General features: G+C 43.8%; 1 protein-coding gene across 5 annotated transcripts in view; it reads left to right on the forward strand.

Annotated features, from left to right (window-relative positions):
• USP33 (ubiquitin specific peptidase 33) overlaps positions 1 to 16,984 on the forward strand; it is a 407,644-nt gene that overhangs the window by 194,819 nt on the left and 195,841 nt on the right. For 3 of the 5 annotated variants that reach the window (XM_085602029.1, XM_085602030.1, XM_085602034.1), the window contains 3 exons: positions 3,204 to 3,627; positions 12,938 to 13,078; positions 13,483 to 13,595. In XM_085602029.1, coding sequence (XP_085458155.1) covers positions 3,204 to 3,627; positions 12,938 to 13,078; positions 13,483 to 13,595 — 678 coding nt within the window. The remainder of the gene's footprint in view (positions 1 to 3,203; positions 3,628 to 12,937; positions 13,079 to 13,482; positions 13,596 to 16,984) is intronic. The other 2 variants (XM_085602031.1, XM_085602032.1) reach the window with 1 other exon arrangement.

Consider the following 16,984-nt stretch of genomic DNA (forward strand, 5'->3'; position numbering starts at 1 on the left):
AAAGTGGGCCCAGACGGGAAATCACTACACCTCCACATTAACATCCATCACAAATAACTGCTGTATATAAATGGAAGAAAGGGAGGCCCATGGTTTCAATTCAAGAAAAATCCAGAGGTAGGGGAAAAAGTCCATAAGCAAAGGAAATCGGCAAAAGCTAGGAAACTGCAGGCTGGTGAAAAAACAATTGCACTAAGTCAGTGTGGAGAGAAAAAGATGGTTAAAAAACACGAATCACTGGAAAGCCAGTCCAATGAGCTTTGTGCTAATGCAGATATGAAGCGTATTTCCAAGGTGGTAGCTCGTCCTATATAAAGGAAAAAGGGTAACTGTTAGATTGCTGTAAAGGTTTTGGGTCTGGACATACAGAGTGATAACGATGTGTGCAGGGTTGACATGATAATCTCACACTCATGCCCTTTCTGCCTGACAATTCTGTCTCTCTGGGCACCATGGCCAATATGGATATTTTTGGACCCCAAACCATCGGTACAATGGAAAACCTGTCTTCAGTGCAGATACTTGTCCTGCCGCTTCTACCTTTCAGAGCCGATCTTCCAACACTGTAACAGATTATGAAGGATACAGCTTTGTGTGCTGCAGCTCATGGCTAATGAGACCAGTTTATGATTTTTGGGGCATTGGTGGCAGCTCTGTACCTCACAGTTGGTGTGAAAACATACTGCTGTTACTTAGCTTGCCCCCGGTTCCTTGGTTGCTGATAAACAAAGGGGTCCTGCCTAGACCCTCGTTAGGACATGGTATTTTTAGGAGTGTGCACCCTAATATAGCCATGGGAACGAGCAAGTAAGGATAACAAATTGCTCTGCCAGGTGGTTGAATCTTTGAACCATTGAGATTGGGTTTACCCTTGTGGGAGCCAGACTCTCAAATTGCATACACCTGCAAAATCTTCAGTGCAAGATCATTGATCCAAGCCCCAAAAATAATTAAATATTATTATCTTGGGGCGGATATCTATTTGATTTGCACTGAAAGTCTTTCTGCACCAAATATCAACAACATGACTGCCATGTTTTATATTAGTAAAGAAGTTGGCATAAGGTCCTGTATTCGCTCCATCAAGGCTTTTAGAGTTTGATACTTGACTAGCACACTATTTCCACCAAAGAACTAGGGAATATCTAGCTTATCTACCCAACTACCTAGAAGTTACAATCATTGGGGACTAAGGAATTGTCTGCAGGTGGGAGATGGATGACCAGCAGCTTGAGCAAGTCATCGGCATGGGGAAAGCCTCTTCCTGTTCTTTGTCTCCTTCTTTCCTGGTCCACAAATTGATATCCATTATGAACTAATTTGCAAGTTATTGTGATAGCCTTGACTAGTGCAAGTAGATTCATATCTCACCAGGCGCTGTACCTAGATAAGCTGTGCAGTTTCACAGTATCTTGACATTATTAACAAAGCAGAAATGAACATTTTATTCATTTGGTTATTCAAAACTATATCAGAAAATTAACAACTGGCTTATAATAATGACAAATACAATTTACTAAATAAACTGTTACAGAAATATCACAACATTAACAAGATTACAAAACTGCAATAGGTGCATATTATCAATATGTTTAAATAAAATCTAAACATTTTTACCACTTGACTGGTTGTAAGTAAATCTTGGCCTCATAGCAAGCACAGCAGTACACATTGTAACATTGTATCTGTTTAGCAAGGGTTTCAGCAACGTTTTTGCAACCTGTTTAGGCAAGTACAAATGCACAATTAAGGAATTCTCAATAGAATAGTGGCAGAGCCTTTAGCAGCAAAAAGTATAGTTGTTATAAACTTTGCTTATGTGACTTTTAATATTTGGGTTATACAAATAGGGTGTTAGGATGCAATGGGAATAATACTGTTCCAAGTATGTAGTGCCATTTTTCCACTAAATAATTCCATGTTAGAGACATGTGAAAGGACCTTTAGTGGTCTCTTGACAGCTACTTTAAAGATAGGTGGATGCTCTTCAGAAGAGACAAGCCTCATGCAATTTCATTGTGAATAATACTCCTCCGTAGTGTGCATACCAAGGCAAGGAGGCATTCATTCAAAGGTCAGTGGTTACCATAGAAAGGAATTCAGAGTGCCCGCTGCTGCACCTTTCAAATGTAACAGAGTGACCAAGAAGTACCATCAGTTTCAGGAGTTGGCAGGGAAAATTGAAGGAACAAACTCCACAGATAAAACTGGCAAATAGGGAAGATTGTAGGAGCAGCAGCGGTTGCTACCGGACCCAGGTGTTGGGGCGAGGGGGGTGAATGTGGAAGGACAAAAAACTAAAAATAACACTTACCTGGAACGGCCGGCCACCACCTCTGCTCTGTCCTTGTCATCTCCTTTCTTCCTGCAGTCCTGGCCGGCAGCAGGAATCACCCGGGCTCCCAGGCTCCCCATAGCCAATCACAACGCTGCAATGCAGTGTTGTGATTGGACTGAGGGCCGAACCACAGCGCTCAGACGGGGACTGGGAGGCTTTGCTTGTTCCTCCCCAGGCTGTGTAATGCAGCTTGGTGGGGAAGAAACAAAGTGCACAGGACTGTTCGGCTGGCCCTAAGAGGGACGGCCAGGTAGTCATGCGCTCTTCAGGAGTTGAAACCACTCCTCTCCCTGCTCTGGCCAGCCCCGCCCCAAAAGCTACTGACTGCAATAGGAAAACTAAAATGATAATAATTATAGTTATTATTCTTTTATTTTTCCTTTTGTTCAGTTGGGCAGCGTTCCTCCGCCTGTGTGGAGAAGCCACCACAGTATAGGAGATTCGAGGGTCAGCTTCAGCTTAAGTATCGGAGAATTCAGTATTTGTCTAAGGCTTGTATGGTGACATTTGCCAACCCCATTTTCTTCGATCCACACCCTTTAATACTTCTAACAGGACATGATTTCTGTAACTGAGCCACCAATCTTTCATGGGGTTTTGTGGCACACCCTTTGACTGTACTAAACAGAACAACCGTGGATGTGGAATCATTAAATGTCAACAAATTGCCAGTCTGAAAAGCCATACCTGCATGGTAAGTGTGAAGACATCACTTTGTGATATCTTTACCCTGTTGGTGTACGATAAAGTATCCTTAAAAACTTGAATGAATGTTTGTCTACAACCGGGCACTTGAAAAGCCTGGTTTTATTGTTTGTTTCTCCATGTGCAGTTATATTTTTTTGCTCTACTCTTGAATTTACAGGATGCACAAGAATTTCTACGTTGTTTAATGGATCTCCTTCACGAGGAGCTGAAGGTACAAATTCATGAGGTGGAAAATGATGCACCTAGCAGACCTTTAGAAGATAGCATGGAAGAGGATCAGAGCCAATCAGATAACGAGTTCCAGTCATGTGAATCCTGTTCCAGTAGCGATAAGACCGAGAATGAGATGGCTCCCAGAAATCTAGCAGATGACCATACTGAGTCTTCCATGTTAATTCAGGAAGAGGAAAATGACACTGATGCTGACAAAATCTGTAAAAATGAGAAAATAATGGTTCATAAACGTAATCAAGAGAACTTGATTAAAGATGGACTCAAAGATGCAGACCTGGGAATGGAAACGGCTGAACTTTTGAATAATCTAGGAACCGTAAAATCACAAATGCACAATAGGCTAGCAGGTAATTATGACAATGATGCAGTAAATGTGAATTTAATGTTTACTAAAATGTGTTTAAATTAAATCTGTTCAGATCCGAAAGGTGGTCTAGCAAAGATTCTCTTATTCCAACTGGAAATGTTGCATGAATGAGTCTGTTATGTGAGGGTATTCTTTTAGATATCTGCTAAATATAATAAAATGTACAAATCGCTTACTTAGATGTGAAAGAGCTAAAAATAAATAAGATTATGTTTGACTTTATCTTCCTCTACCCCTCATGCACCTATAAGCATTTAGGTATTGGACTACAGACAAATGGGATAACCAAAGGGCTCATTTTTTTAATGTTTATGAGTAGCTTAACATAGACTGACCGCAACATTGAGTTGGGTTTCGCTCTCACATAATTGTTGTGTTTGTCTGAGACTTGATGTAAGGGTGTAAAGTTCCAAAAATGTACTGTGACATTTTATGGTGGCTAGTGCAGGTCCTGCTCATCTATCTGGCAGGATTCAAATAAGCTGTTGGGAGGAGGTGTGACAAGACAGGGTGAAGGGCATCTAGGAGATCTAAAAAGATTACAGTGTTTATAGAACATTGATTAACCCAAAGAGATATCTGTCCATACCTCTGGACATAAGGAAGTTGGCCTCTAGCCTTTGATGGGGAGGGAGCATGTTTTAGAGGTTGGACTCCTTGAACATCTTGAATAAGGCTTGGCTTTCTCTACCTACGGAGTACATGCACCAGCTTGTGTGGTTATGCTAGCTGCCTGGTGGTAAATCATTGTACTCTCTTGTAGGATTTTTGAGAAAGTGTTTTGAGACCAGGGAATCATGATCATTGGATCTGTTGGAGGAGTAAAAAAAAATGTGAACACCAAAGTCATTTGGTGGTAGTTAAGGCAACGCCCAAGATGAGAGAAGGGTTTTGTAGAATTGTGTTATTTAGTGGTTATTAATTTTTTTATTTAAAAAGCCCTACTTCTGCCTGGAAAGCAACATAGACAAGAGTAATATTTTTTCACCATACTTACTCTTTTGCTTTAGGTTAATGCATCTTTCATAATAGCAATGCCCATCGCCTGCCTTCCGCGAAGTACTTTGTGTGTCAAATATTTAGATAGATAGCTACTTTATTGATTTGTTGGAAATATGGACGAGGCGTTCAGGGTATGTCCATCTAAACTGATGGCTGAATTAGAAGGGAACCCAGTTTTTTTAAATGTTGTTGTACTTGATGATATCTGCACAAGTTAGTAATTGGAAAGGACCTACAAATTATGACACCATAGGCTTTTGTTCTCCTCCCATTAGAGTTTGGCTAATGTACAGTGAATATATTGATTGAAATACATTGACTAGCAAAATATTTGTTGTAATAGATTGGATCACTGTATTCTTACTTTGTCAGTTGTGCCAAATTGCATTTGCCCACAGTACTATGATGAAGGGCGGGACTCAAATCTAAGTGCCCGGGTTCAAGTATACATCTTCTCCTTTACACCACATCTCCCTCCTAACTAACTAGTATGGCAGTAGTACAGAAAAATACATTGTACTGTCCCCTGTACCCTTTATAAAAGCCCTGTAGAAGGATGTTCTGAGTTTTCAAAAAATTTAAATAGAAGTGAGTGGAGACTGGAAAAGAGAAAGGGTAAAGAACAGACGGTCATTGTTGCGCAGTTGTACTTGGTCCTGTGTCTTTACATAGGCCTTTTTTAACTTTGTAACTCATTAATAGAGCAAAGTGGTTAAGAATACAGATATCATGAAATCGCCTTTGCTCCAACCTGCCAAAGCCCTTGGCATTCTTGGATTCATTCTTGACAGACTGACTGACCCAGTTTCATTTTGCATCCCATTTGTGTCTGCCTAGATTAACCTTGAAGTTGTGCTTTCTTCTCCACAGTTCAGATACCACCAACATTATTTATGCTGCTCTAAATCTGAGAGGACAATGAAAAGTCTTAGTCTTACAGCATGACTGTGTGGGTCAGTGTTCGCTTATTAGCCTTGTCTTTGTTCTCCCTCTGTAATATGAGAGTCAGATTTTTCCTTTCTAGCCATTTGTATCTGTGAGGATAGCTACCTGTACATGTTTACCTTCACCTAGGAATCAAATTGAAGCCATGGCAATTCATTGTTCATGCTCCTTTAAAAATGCATCAACCGTTAAATCTTCCTGATATTGTCTCCAGGGGTTACAATATGAAATCTCACAGCAGACTAGAAGTAATTATAGAAGGGTACACATTGTATATTGAATTCTTAATAATGCACAGATATTTCTTTTCCTAGCCATTGAACTAATTTGAATGTCGGGTACATTGATTATTTTTCTTGCTTAATACATACAAATGGATCCTGCGAGAGGAGGAAATAGTTAAAATAAGATTGTAGATTATTACCGCAATTTCATGTATTTGATAAAGGGAATAAAACCAGGCCAATGGTGGATGAGCTTAGGGAGTTCTGAAATTCTGATCTTATACTTTTGTTCAGTGGAAACTGCTCCGAGTGTGTTAATTTTCTATTTAAACTGAAATTTCAGTCTCCGAAGGGCTCATTAATGCTTATTCCTCAGCAAAGTCTTAAGTGCCTAATGCCCAATATTCTGGCAAGTCTGTTAAGGATATTCTTGGATATTTAGGAGCTAATCAGAGCGCTTGCATCATAAAACATTATCTCTAATTTGGAAGCTTTAGAGTCAATATGCTTCTAGATTACAATCCAAAATTCCACTCTGCTGAGATGGAATGCTTTCTGCACAATCCCAAATTTGGAAGGATGACAATTATTTTTTGAGAGTGTAGGAGGAGAATTGGCTTCTCTTAAATGTGAAGATGTGTTCATGTCTTGATATTGTGTTTTTTGGAAGTGAAGTGTTTGAATCAAATGAGCAGTGAGGTTCTCTCCTCAGTTAAATACCTTGCCTTTTAGACTTTGTTTTCTGTGATTTGCTTAGCCACACTTTCCTAAAACACAGCTAAATGTAATGGGTTCAATGTTAAGCCTACCCAATTGTCCAGATTTGGGTTTGCTGGTTTATTTGAGTCAAGCACTTGGAATCCTTTGTCGTCTAGCATTGTGTTTGAAGTTATAGATTCATCTACATGTGACTGAAGTCTGTAATCCTCTAGTATTTTTGCTTTTTTATTTAACCTAGTTCCAAAAAGGATTCCTACTCGCACCATCCACTGAGATTACTAATGACTGGGCAGAAACAAAATCACATGACGCCTTTGTGACACCTCATCTCTCACCTCAAGACTGGTAATTTACCAGCATCTGTGGTCTAGATTACCAGAGTTGCAACAATAGTGTTGGAGTTCAGAGAAGGAAAGCACGTGGATTTATTTTTTGTGATTAACCCTTTCACTGGGGTCTGAAACTATTTTCATTAAGCTGAATTAACCTGCCTTCTCAATGTGGAGATCAGGTCCGGACACAGATGTGTCTCAAAATGAATATCTTTGGGCACATAAAGACTAGCATTCATCTTTACAGTTTTGTACACCATAAAGCTGGTGTGTAATATCAATGCATACAGTGCTCTAAAGGTTGCACAAGGTATATGGAGTGATCGTATAAACCTGTAAATATATTGTGCAATATATCTTTGTCAATTTATAGTCCTGTAGAAGGACAGTGGGTAAACAAAATCAACATTGACAGACCAGGTAAAGTAGGGGCCATCTTGAAGTGACTGTTTACAAATGCCAAATGCAAATACTATATTTGCAAAAAATTCTTTAATGAAAAAGCTCACCAGCACATCTTGTGTATCTGAAAGAGACACGTTTGTGATAGATTCCTTACCTTAGAATATCCCCAGGCGTCAGACTAGATCCGGAAAGTTTTCGTCAGCAGTACCCCTGCGCGTCGGTAGGCGTCGTCATGTGGCTCCGTGTACGTCGCTGGCATCGTATTCGCCGAGATTATATCATCTGAGCTACTTAGACTCGCGCTGATGTCAGTTCTTTCTTTTTCGCACCAGCAAACACAGATCTGAGAGAGAGCGGTACTCCTAGTTAATATTTTAACTTTATTTCTGAGACTTGTTTCTCTTGCTTTATCGAATACTCTACTTCTGGTGCAGTAGAGATTACCGGGTTTAAGTCCTGTAGGGACTGCCGTCGGACCATGTCGGTGGCGGACCCGCATGACGTGCGTCTCTTCTGCTTGGGGCACGCCCATGACCCTGAGACGTGCCCTGATTGTCAGGTCATGGCGCCGAAGGCTTTGCGGGAGCGTTCCCGAAAGTTTTTGGCGGCCCTGCAATCGGTTCCGCGACACTCGAGGTCCCGCTCCCGTGGGAGGTCGAAGGACAGGTCGCGAGGCCGACACCACCGTTAGTCGGAATCGGGGACAGGTAAGTCAGAGCGCCGTTGCTCTTCGTCTACCCCTCACCGGTCGCGGGACACGGTGGAGGGGGCAGGTGGTAACTCCCCCGCAGCTCCGGTGTAGCCTCCGTTGTTGCCTGCGGCCTACCCGCCTTTTACCGGGGCTGTACGCGACTCCGGAAGAAATACAGGTATTCCTTTCGGCCATGGGCCGTTCATTTGCCCCATCGGGCCTCTCCGGCGCGCCTTCAGGCCCCGTGGACCTGTTGGGTGGTTCTGACACCGCCTTTGGCCCGGCAAAGCGGGCAAGATACCCTGCGGCGCCGTTGGCTCCGGCCTCGGCGCTGCCTCAGGGTAGCTACGGAGGAGGTTGGGACTTTATCTGTGGTGTTGGGTAGGTCAGCTGAGGCTCTTGACCTCGAGCTCCCATCCTTGCCTATCAGGACCAATCTCCTGACTGAGGTGCTGCAGCCGGCGAACTACTCGCCCTTTAATGACGCGCTTACAGACATTCTGTTAAGCACCTGGACCAAGCCTAACACATGGGCTCCTGTGGATAGGCACGATGCCATCGCCCGGCCCAGGCGACCCCAGTTTTCTCACGCAACACCCAATGCCTGAGAGTCTGGTTGTCCAGGCCTCTGCTTTTCCGAGCACATTCCCTTCTGCACCTCCGGACAAAGAATCTAAAAACTTGAGCAGTTTGGGAAAAAGATTTTCACCTCTGCCAGTTCCGGGTTGCGAGCGGTGAATACTGCATGCCTGTTGGGCCGCTATTCCCACTCTGTGTGGGACACTGTAGCACAGGTGCTGCCTCAGTGTCCAGTGGAAGCTCGAGCGGTGCTCTCCCAAGCCATTACTGAGGGAAGAGATGCTGCAAAATTCACTATCCGTTGTGGCCTTGACACAGCCGACTCCCTCGGCAGAGCAATTTCCACAACCGTGGCGCTACGCCGTTACACCTGGCTCAGGACAACTGGCTTCTCCGGGGATGTCCAGAACACTTTGTTGGACATGCCCTTTGATGGCACGCGCTTCTTTGGTGACAAAGCGGATAGCACTTTGGAACGCTTTAAAGACTCCCTGGCTACAGCCCAGTCCTTGGGTCTTGCCATCACGTGCGCTCCCTTGGGGTCTGCCTTTCGCTCCTTTCGAGGTCAGGGACGAGATGCCCAAACGCGTTCCTTTCAGAGCCGCCAGCCTGTGCAGCTGCAGTCGGGGGGGGCCCGTCGAAGTGTGGCACGGGGCCAGCGGACGGGTCAGTCCACCACCACCCCTGCTACCACTGCCTAAAAAACCTTCCTAGTCCGGTGTTTCAGGCCCACCAAACGCCAGTGGGCGACAGGATTTGCCTTCACCTCCCCCACTAGCGCACCATCACTTCGGACAGGTGTGTTCTGCAGATAGTCCGAAGGGGCTACTCCCTCCCTTTCGAGACTAACCCTCCAGCCATGCTGCCTCAGTACCACCGCATGACGGGGGATCACTTGGCACTTCTCCAGCAGGAAGTTGCGGCCCTCTTGGCCAAGGGGGCCATTGAGCACGTTCCGACGCCATAAGTAGGTTGTGGTTGTTACTCACACTACTTCCTGGTTCCAAAGAAGGACAAGGGCCTCCGTCCTATCCTAGACTACCGGAACGTCAATCGCTGCCTCCGGAAGGAGAAGTTCAAGATGCTCATGCTTGCTCAGGTCTTGTCTGCCCTAGGCTCGCAAGACTGGATGGTAGCGTTGGACTTGCAGGATGCTTATTTTCATATCCCCATCCTGCCGGCCCACCGGCGTTACTTGCGGTGCACGGTAGGCCACGAGCACTTTCAGTTCACCGTGCTCCCTTTCTGCCTTCGGGTGTTCACGAAAGTGATGGCAGTGGTTGCGGCTCATCTGCGCAAATCAGGGGTCTCAGTCTTCCCCTATCTAGACTGGCTGTTGAAGGCGGGCTCGCCCCAGGCAGTCGTCTCCCACCTCCAGACTACGGCCGGCCGACCTGCATTCGCTGGGGTTCTCCATCAACGTGCTGAAGTCGCATTTGATTCCCTCTCAGAATCTCCTTTTCATCGGAGCGGTTCTGGACAAGGCACAATTTCGGGTTTATCCTCCCGAACAGTGAGTCCGGGTCATTCGGGCTATGATTCTGATCTTTCAGCCTTCTTCCTGGGTTTCGGTCAAGAAGACCCTGAGACTGCTGGGCCTCATGGCCTCCTGCATTCTGCTGATCAACCATGCCAGATGGCCTATGCGGGCTCTACAGTGGGACCTGAAGTTCTAGTGGACGCAGCATCAGAGAAACCTGTCCAACTACGTCCAGATCTCGGAGGGCACTGCACAAGACTTGCAGTGGTGGCTCACAGACAAGCGTTGGGTCAGCGGCAGATCCCTCTCCCTTCCCCAACCGGAGCACACAGTGGTGACGGATGCGTCCCTCCTGGGATGGGCTGGCCACATGGGAGAGGCGGAGATCAGAGGCCTCTGGTCTCCGGCGGAGTCCAAGCTCCATATCAATCTTTTGGAGCTCAGGGCGATCCTACTTGCACTGAAAGGATTCCTTCCCTCTGTCAAGGGGAGGGTAGTGCAGGTGTTGACAGACAACACCACCGCCATGTGGTATTGCAACAAACAAGGCGGGGTGGAGTCGTGGACCCTATGTCAGGAGGCTCTGCGCCTTCACTCGGAAGTGGCACACGGTCTCTTTCAGCAGTGGGGAGAACCTTGGTTAGATCTATTCGCCACCGCGCAATGTCAGCAGTTCTGCGCATTGGAGTTTCCAAGGCAGCACTCGCTCAGAGATGCTTTTCGTCGCAAGTGGAGTTGCGGTCTGTTGTACGCCTTTCCGCCTATACCACTTCTACCAGAGTGCTGAAGAAGATCAGATGCGACCGGGCCCATCATTCTTGTGGCACCAGACTGGGCTCGAAGAGTTTGGTATCCCAAGCTACTCAGTATGAGCGTGGATCCCCCGATCCGACTGCCACTTCGGGAGGATCTTCTGTCGCATCAACAGGGGACGCTCCTCCACCCGAACCTGTCTAACCGCCACCTCCTTGCGTCGAGATTGAGCGGCGACAGTTGATTCCATTTCACTTGCTTCCTGAGGTCTGTAATGTGATTCTGGCAGCCAGGCGTCCCTCAACTAAATCTGTGTACGCCTATCAGTAGAACAAGTTTGTTGCATGGTGCACAGCGAAAGCTGTAGATCCCCTTTCTGCCCCTCTTTCTGAGGTCCTATGGTTCCTTCTCTCTTTGGACCAGCAGAGCTCTGCTCTGGGCACTATCAAGGGCTACCTTTATGCTCTTTCAGCCTTTCTCAGGTTGCCTGATCAGCCCTCTCTTTTCAAGTCCCCTGTTGTCAATAGATTTCTCAAAGGCATTACTCACCTTTTCCCTCCTATTCCTTTTGTGATGCCTCAATGGGACTTGAACCTGGTTCTCACATACTTAATGTGTGCTCCCTTTGAGCCTCTTCATAACTGTCCTTTGCAGTTATTAACTTTGAAAACTGTCTTCCTGGTGGCCATCACCTCCGCTAGGCGTGTGAGTGAGCTCCAGGCTCTTTCATGTAAACCTCCTTTCCTGGTGATTCATCTGGACAAGGTTGTGCTTCGACCACGTCCCTCCTTTCTGCCGAAAGTAGTCACTGCCTTTCATCTCGGGCAAACTGTCACTCTGCCCTCTTTCTTTCCGCCTCCGCACCCTTCAAGAGAGGCTCCACCGTCTGGACCCAAAACGTGCGCTTTCATTCTATCTCAACCGCACACAACAGTTCCGGGTGGATGACCAGCTCTTTGTTGGTTACGTGGGCACCAAGAAAGGCCGAGCTGTGCACAAACGGACTATCTCCTGATGGGTTGTCTTGTGCGTTAAAGCCTGTTACTCTCTGGCTAAAAAGGAACCTCCTGTAGGGCTGCGTACCCATTCTACCAGAGCCACAGCAGCTAGTACAGCATTGGGATGCATTGTCCCCCTGCAAGATATGTCAGGCAGCCACGTGGGCCTCGCTGCATACTTTCACTAAGCACTATTCCCTTGACAGTCCAGTCCGGAGAGACAGTTTCTTTGGCCGGTCGGTTCTCCGCGACTTTCTGGTGTGATTTCACTTCGCAGACCCTCCACCGGGGTTGGTATTGCTTGGGTATGTATTCTAAGGTAAGGAATCTATCACTAACGTGTCTCTTTCAGATGCACAACTTACTTACTTGTGTAACGATATATCTGTAAGAGACATTAGTTAGTGATAGATTCCTTACCGCCCGCCCATCCTCTCTGTTCTGCGAACTGTTCTCTAGGGTTCAGGTCATCCCTTTCAGGGCCCTAGTTCTATTGCACCAATAGTCGGTCTCTGGCATGGCTCTGCGTTCCTGGCACGGAACGTCATGTGCAGAATTGACGTCAGCGCACGTGGGCGCGTCTAAGTAGCTCCGATGACATCATCTCGGCAAATACGACACCAGCGACGTACGTGGAGCCGCACGACGATGCCTACCGACGCACAGGGGTACTGCTGACGAAAACTTTCCGAATCCAGTCTGATGCCTGGGGATATTCTAAGGTAAAGAATCTGTCACTAACTAATGTCTCTTACAGATATATCGTTACACATGTAAGTAACTTGTGCATATGTCAGGAACCAGTTTGCTCTTACCTTGCAGAACCTCTCACTGTGCAGAGTAAATATTAAAAGAAATGTTGATCTTTTAGCACTGGATAAATGTGGCTATAGCCACAAATGAAGAAGGGCAATTAAACAAAGTAAAATATATCTGGCTACTATAAAGTTGGAGGGCAAAGACAGTGACCCACAGAGACGGGTAAGTATGATTTGCAACAAACACAGTCAATTCAATGGCAGCAGTATCTCACACCCAACTGTAATACTGAATAACATTGTTGCTGTCTTGACCTTTAACTGTTTGTCTGGTAGTGCAAATAGTTCAAACAAGCAACATATTGTGAAGTTTTGTATGCAGTAATAAAAATTGATATTGTAGACTACATCATTGAAGCCCAAATCAAAGACCGGTCTTCACCAAAAAGCCCTTCGTCAAATGAAGGCCTGAGTGCCCGTTTATCAAGTAGTCCTCCAAAATCGGGCTCCATATGGTCTGGATTGACACCTACACAAAGAAAAGGTATTTTTTCAATCACTGACCGTTACCCTTTACCTTTGCCCGTGCTGCACTGCAGTATGTGTCAGTGTGTGCATGTCATGTTATGCAAATGTATACTTAACACAATGTAACCACTGTGCTTTTACACCACCGTTTACTAAACCCGTTTTACACTGGATGTGTTGGTGTATATGTGTATGAATTTTTATGTTTTTTTCATTCCCTTGGTTTTGAAGAGTTGTCTACACCCATTTGCTTTTTTTTTTTTTTTACTCATACTTGTATGAAATATTTGGTCAGCCATTTGGTGTCTTGTTGTTTTCTTCTTAAATGATTTACTTAAAATATACAATTTCTTTGCAGTTGCTAAGGCTTGCAATAATAAATTCACTTAAACTACTTGAACCTTTGTCCTTTCCTTTTAGGTCCACCTAATGCACCACCGAAAAAGAAGAAACAAAAGAGATACAGGAGCGTCATATCTGACATATTTGATGGCACGATTATAAGCTCCGTGCAGTGCCTAACCTGTGATCGGGTGAGTGTTGTTGAAGACTTCCCAAAAAGCACTTCATTATGCACCATTGACCTTTAATGAACGGTCTACAGGCAAATATTTATATTGCCACCTGATCTGTTGAAGAGCCCCTGACATGAAGTGACAAAAAATTCATTATTTTAAGTCAGATAAATTAGAATATAGGATCGAACAACTGGATTTTAACATCCAAAAGTCCTCAATAATCAATCATAGTTGGATATCATACCATCCAAAGCTGGTATTGTAGTGGAGTCGGTTGTGGTTTGGTTATACCTAGAATTCATTTGTTTGTCCTTCAGACTAATAACTTTAAGTTCAGAAGAGATCATGCACAATTGCATACTTTTCTAGTGGTGCTTCTGAAATTTGGAGTTAAATTTAATACTACTTGTTTTTATTATTACATTTGAAAATGTCAGATTTCCACGTGTTTATCACAAGTGCAAATTGTTAAAAGCCTGATTGTGTGGGGGATGGGTTGAGAAACAACACTGAGGAAACATTACTTATACTAATATAAGCTACTGACTTACTTCACATAGCTATCATTGGACAAAAATAAAATAGCTAAGAAGTTTGGGTTTGTTTGGTCTTTGAGTAACTAAGCATCACAACGTGGCAAGTACATAACCACAGTGTTTACCGTTGCGTGCCACCTATGAGATTAGATGAACCCGCAATGTACAACACTGACATCAAGCCCTAATGCACAAATAAAGCCATACAGAAAGCAACTGAAAATACTTGAAGAGACAGAAATAATTACTGCTGCAACTAAAGCTGAGCAATGGGAGCATAATTTACCAGCAGTCCAAGTACTAGAATAGAACATAAACTACTAATATTGCAACACAACAAGAAGCCTTAACTGGAGTGAGAGAACTGAAGCAATCTCAAACAAATTAGGGCACAGATTTTGATTAAGCCAGTATTTCGGTGGCGTAATATCGCTAGAGAAAATATTGATACTGTGGGTTCAGTGTTTCAGTACTATTTGTGCCTGAATCTTAGTTACTGGCTCAATCAGAATGCGGGCCTAAGTAGAAACCAAGTTAAGGAATAGTGAGGATTTGTGAGAGGTTTGTATTAGAGGAACTGTCGTACTTTAAATCGTATCCAGCTTTAACAGGAGCAGAATGATACTATTTCCCCATGCAATAACCCTCTTCGATTTCCTATATCATCAAGAAATGAAGGAGTGCCCTGAGGGTGGAAAGCGGAATGGGAGAAAGAAGAGTCTGCCCTCATCGTATTTTTTTGGGTTCTCACGCACCTCTTCTATTCTTGCGGCTCACTTTTAGGTTGTGGCTTAAAATTGCTGACGGACTGCATTAAGTTGACATGTACATTTACAAGACATTTCTATATCAAATAGAAGCAATATCAGTCTATTCAGTATTCATACAATTCTGACATACCCCACTAGACAATGGCATTTGCCTCTCTTCTATTATATACGAAATACAACTTTGTTGAAGGTTTATAGGTATTCTGGTATAACTGTTCTTTACTGCTCCTTTTTCTCGTCTCATATTAATTATATTAATTATTACGTTCTTATTTATTTCTATATGTCCATAGGTTTACTTGCATTACTAACAACTTTTCCTTTTCAGAATGCTTGAACTGAAAAATAATATATATATATATATATATATATATATATATATATATATATAAACAAACAAACACCGTCAGGTCCTTCCGGGATGAAAACCCTTGTCAGGTGGTGCGTTGTCCGGCGAACCTACGGCCGGATAATCCAACAAAGTTCAGGGAACAAGAAAAACGCACACTCGGAGGTTCTGCTCGTATTCTTTACTGAGCTATCGTTACGCGTTTCGACACAGCAGTGTCTTGGTCACACGATATCAACAAAGTTTTCAAACAAACATATAAGCACACAAAAATAGAAGAGGTACTACCATTTCCTGTGAATTACATATTACAACTGGTCGCCATTTTGGAATGGGTTCGAAGCTCGATCTGATGACGAGATACATGCGTGTTGGTGAGTTAATAAGCCAACAGATCTATACAGAACATGATGTAAAACAAAATGTATCAAAGTATTTGTGCATACATGATTGCATATATCACAAGTAGTGTCCTAAGGTCTAAATTGCTCAAAATACGATATAATTGAATTTGCCAATCTTTATCGATTCCAACACCCATGCTGCCAGACCAAAGCTGTAACAGCTGTACATACTGGTACAGAAACAAATGCCAGTCGGACTAGTGCCATGAAACGTACGTGCACGTGGGTGTCGTGTGGGCATGTTCAGAGATTCTGGAGCTATCCAGGCTCTATACCAATTGATGGTGAAATTACAGAATGACTAACCGACTAGTGCAGCGTCATTTACTCTGCATACTAGTGATGCAAAAGGGTGTCAAGTGAACTTTCCCAGTCTCGGTGCTTGATGATGTTTAAAGAGGACTAGTGCCTATTCTCAAGCAGCTCTATACCAGGATACAGCCTAATAACCAGGTCGAGGTTGGAGACAGTAGTACTCATATCCAAAAGTTCACTTGACACCCTTTTGCATCACTAGTATGCAGAGTAAATGACGCTGCACTAGTCGGTTAGTCATTCTGTAATTTCACCATCAATTGGTATAGAGCCTGGATAGCTCCAGAATCTCTGAACATGCCCACACGACACCCACGTGCACGTACGTTTCATGGCACTAGTCCGACTGGCATTTGTTTCTGTACCAGTATGTACAGCTGTTACAGCTTTGGTCTGGCAGCATGGGTGTTGGAATCGATAAAGATTGGCAAATTCAATTATATCGTATTTTGAGCAATTTAGACCTTAGGACACTACTTGTGATATATGCAATCATGTATGCACAAATACTTTGATACATTTTGTTTTACATCATGTTCTGTATAGATCTGTTGGCTTATTAACTCACCAACACGCATGTATCTCGTCATCAGATCGAGCTTCGAACCCATTCCAAAATGGCGACCAGTTGTAATATGTAATTCACAGGAAATGGTAGTACCTCTTCTATTTTTGTGTGCTTATATGTTTGTTTGAAAACTTTGTTGATATCGTGTGACCAAGACACTGCTGTGTCGAAACGCGTAACGATAGCTCAGTAAAGAATACGAGCAGAACCTCCGAGTGTGCGTTTTTCTTGTTCCCTGAACTTTTATATATATATATATATATATATATATTCACTGAAAAAACCATAGGTTTCACACACGTTATAGTTACGAATTAGCATTTAAAAAACCTTGCAAATTCACTTAAAAAACCATAGGTTTAACACATGTTATAGTTAGCTGGACATTTCACTCGTAAAAAACCAATGTAATTCCCCCGTTATAGTTACTGCAGGCAACTATAACTCACGCGACCGCAATCC

This window comes from Triturus cristatus, chromosome 4_2 (genome assembly GCF_964204655.1).
Source record: "Triturus cristatus chromosome 4_2, aTriCri1.1, whole genome shotgun sequence".
NCBI classification, from domain to species: domain Eukaryota; kingdom Metazoa; phylum Chordata; class Amphibia; order Caudata; family Salamandridae; genus Triturus; species Triturus cristatus.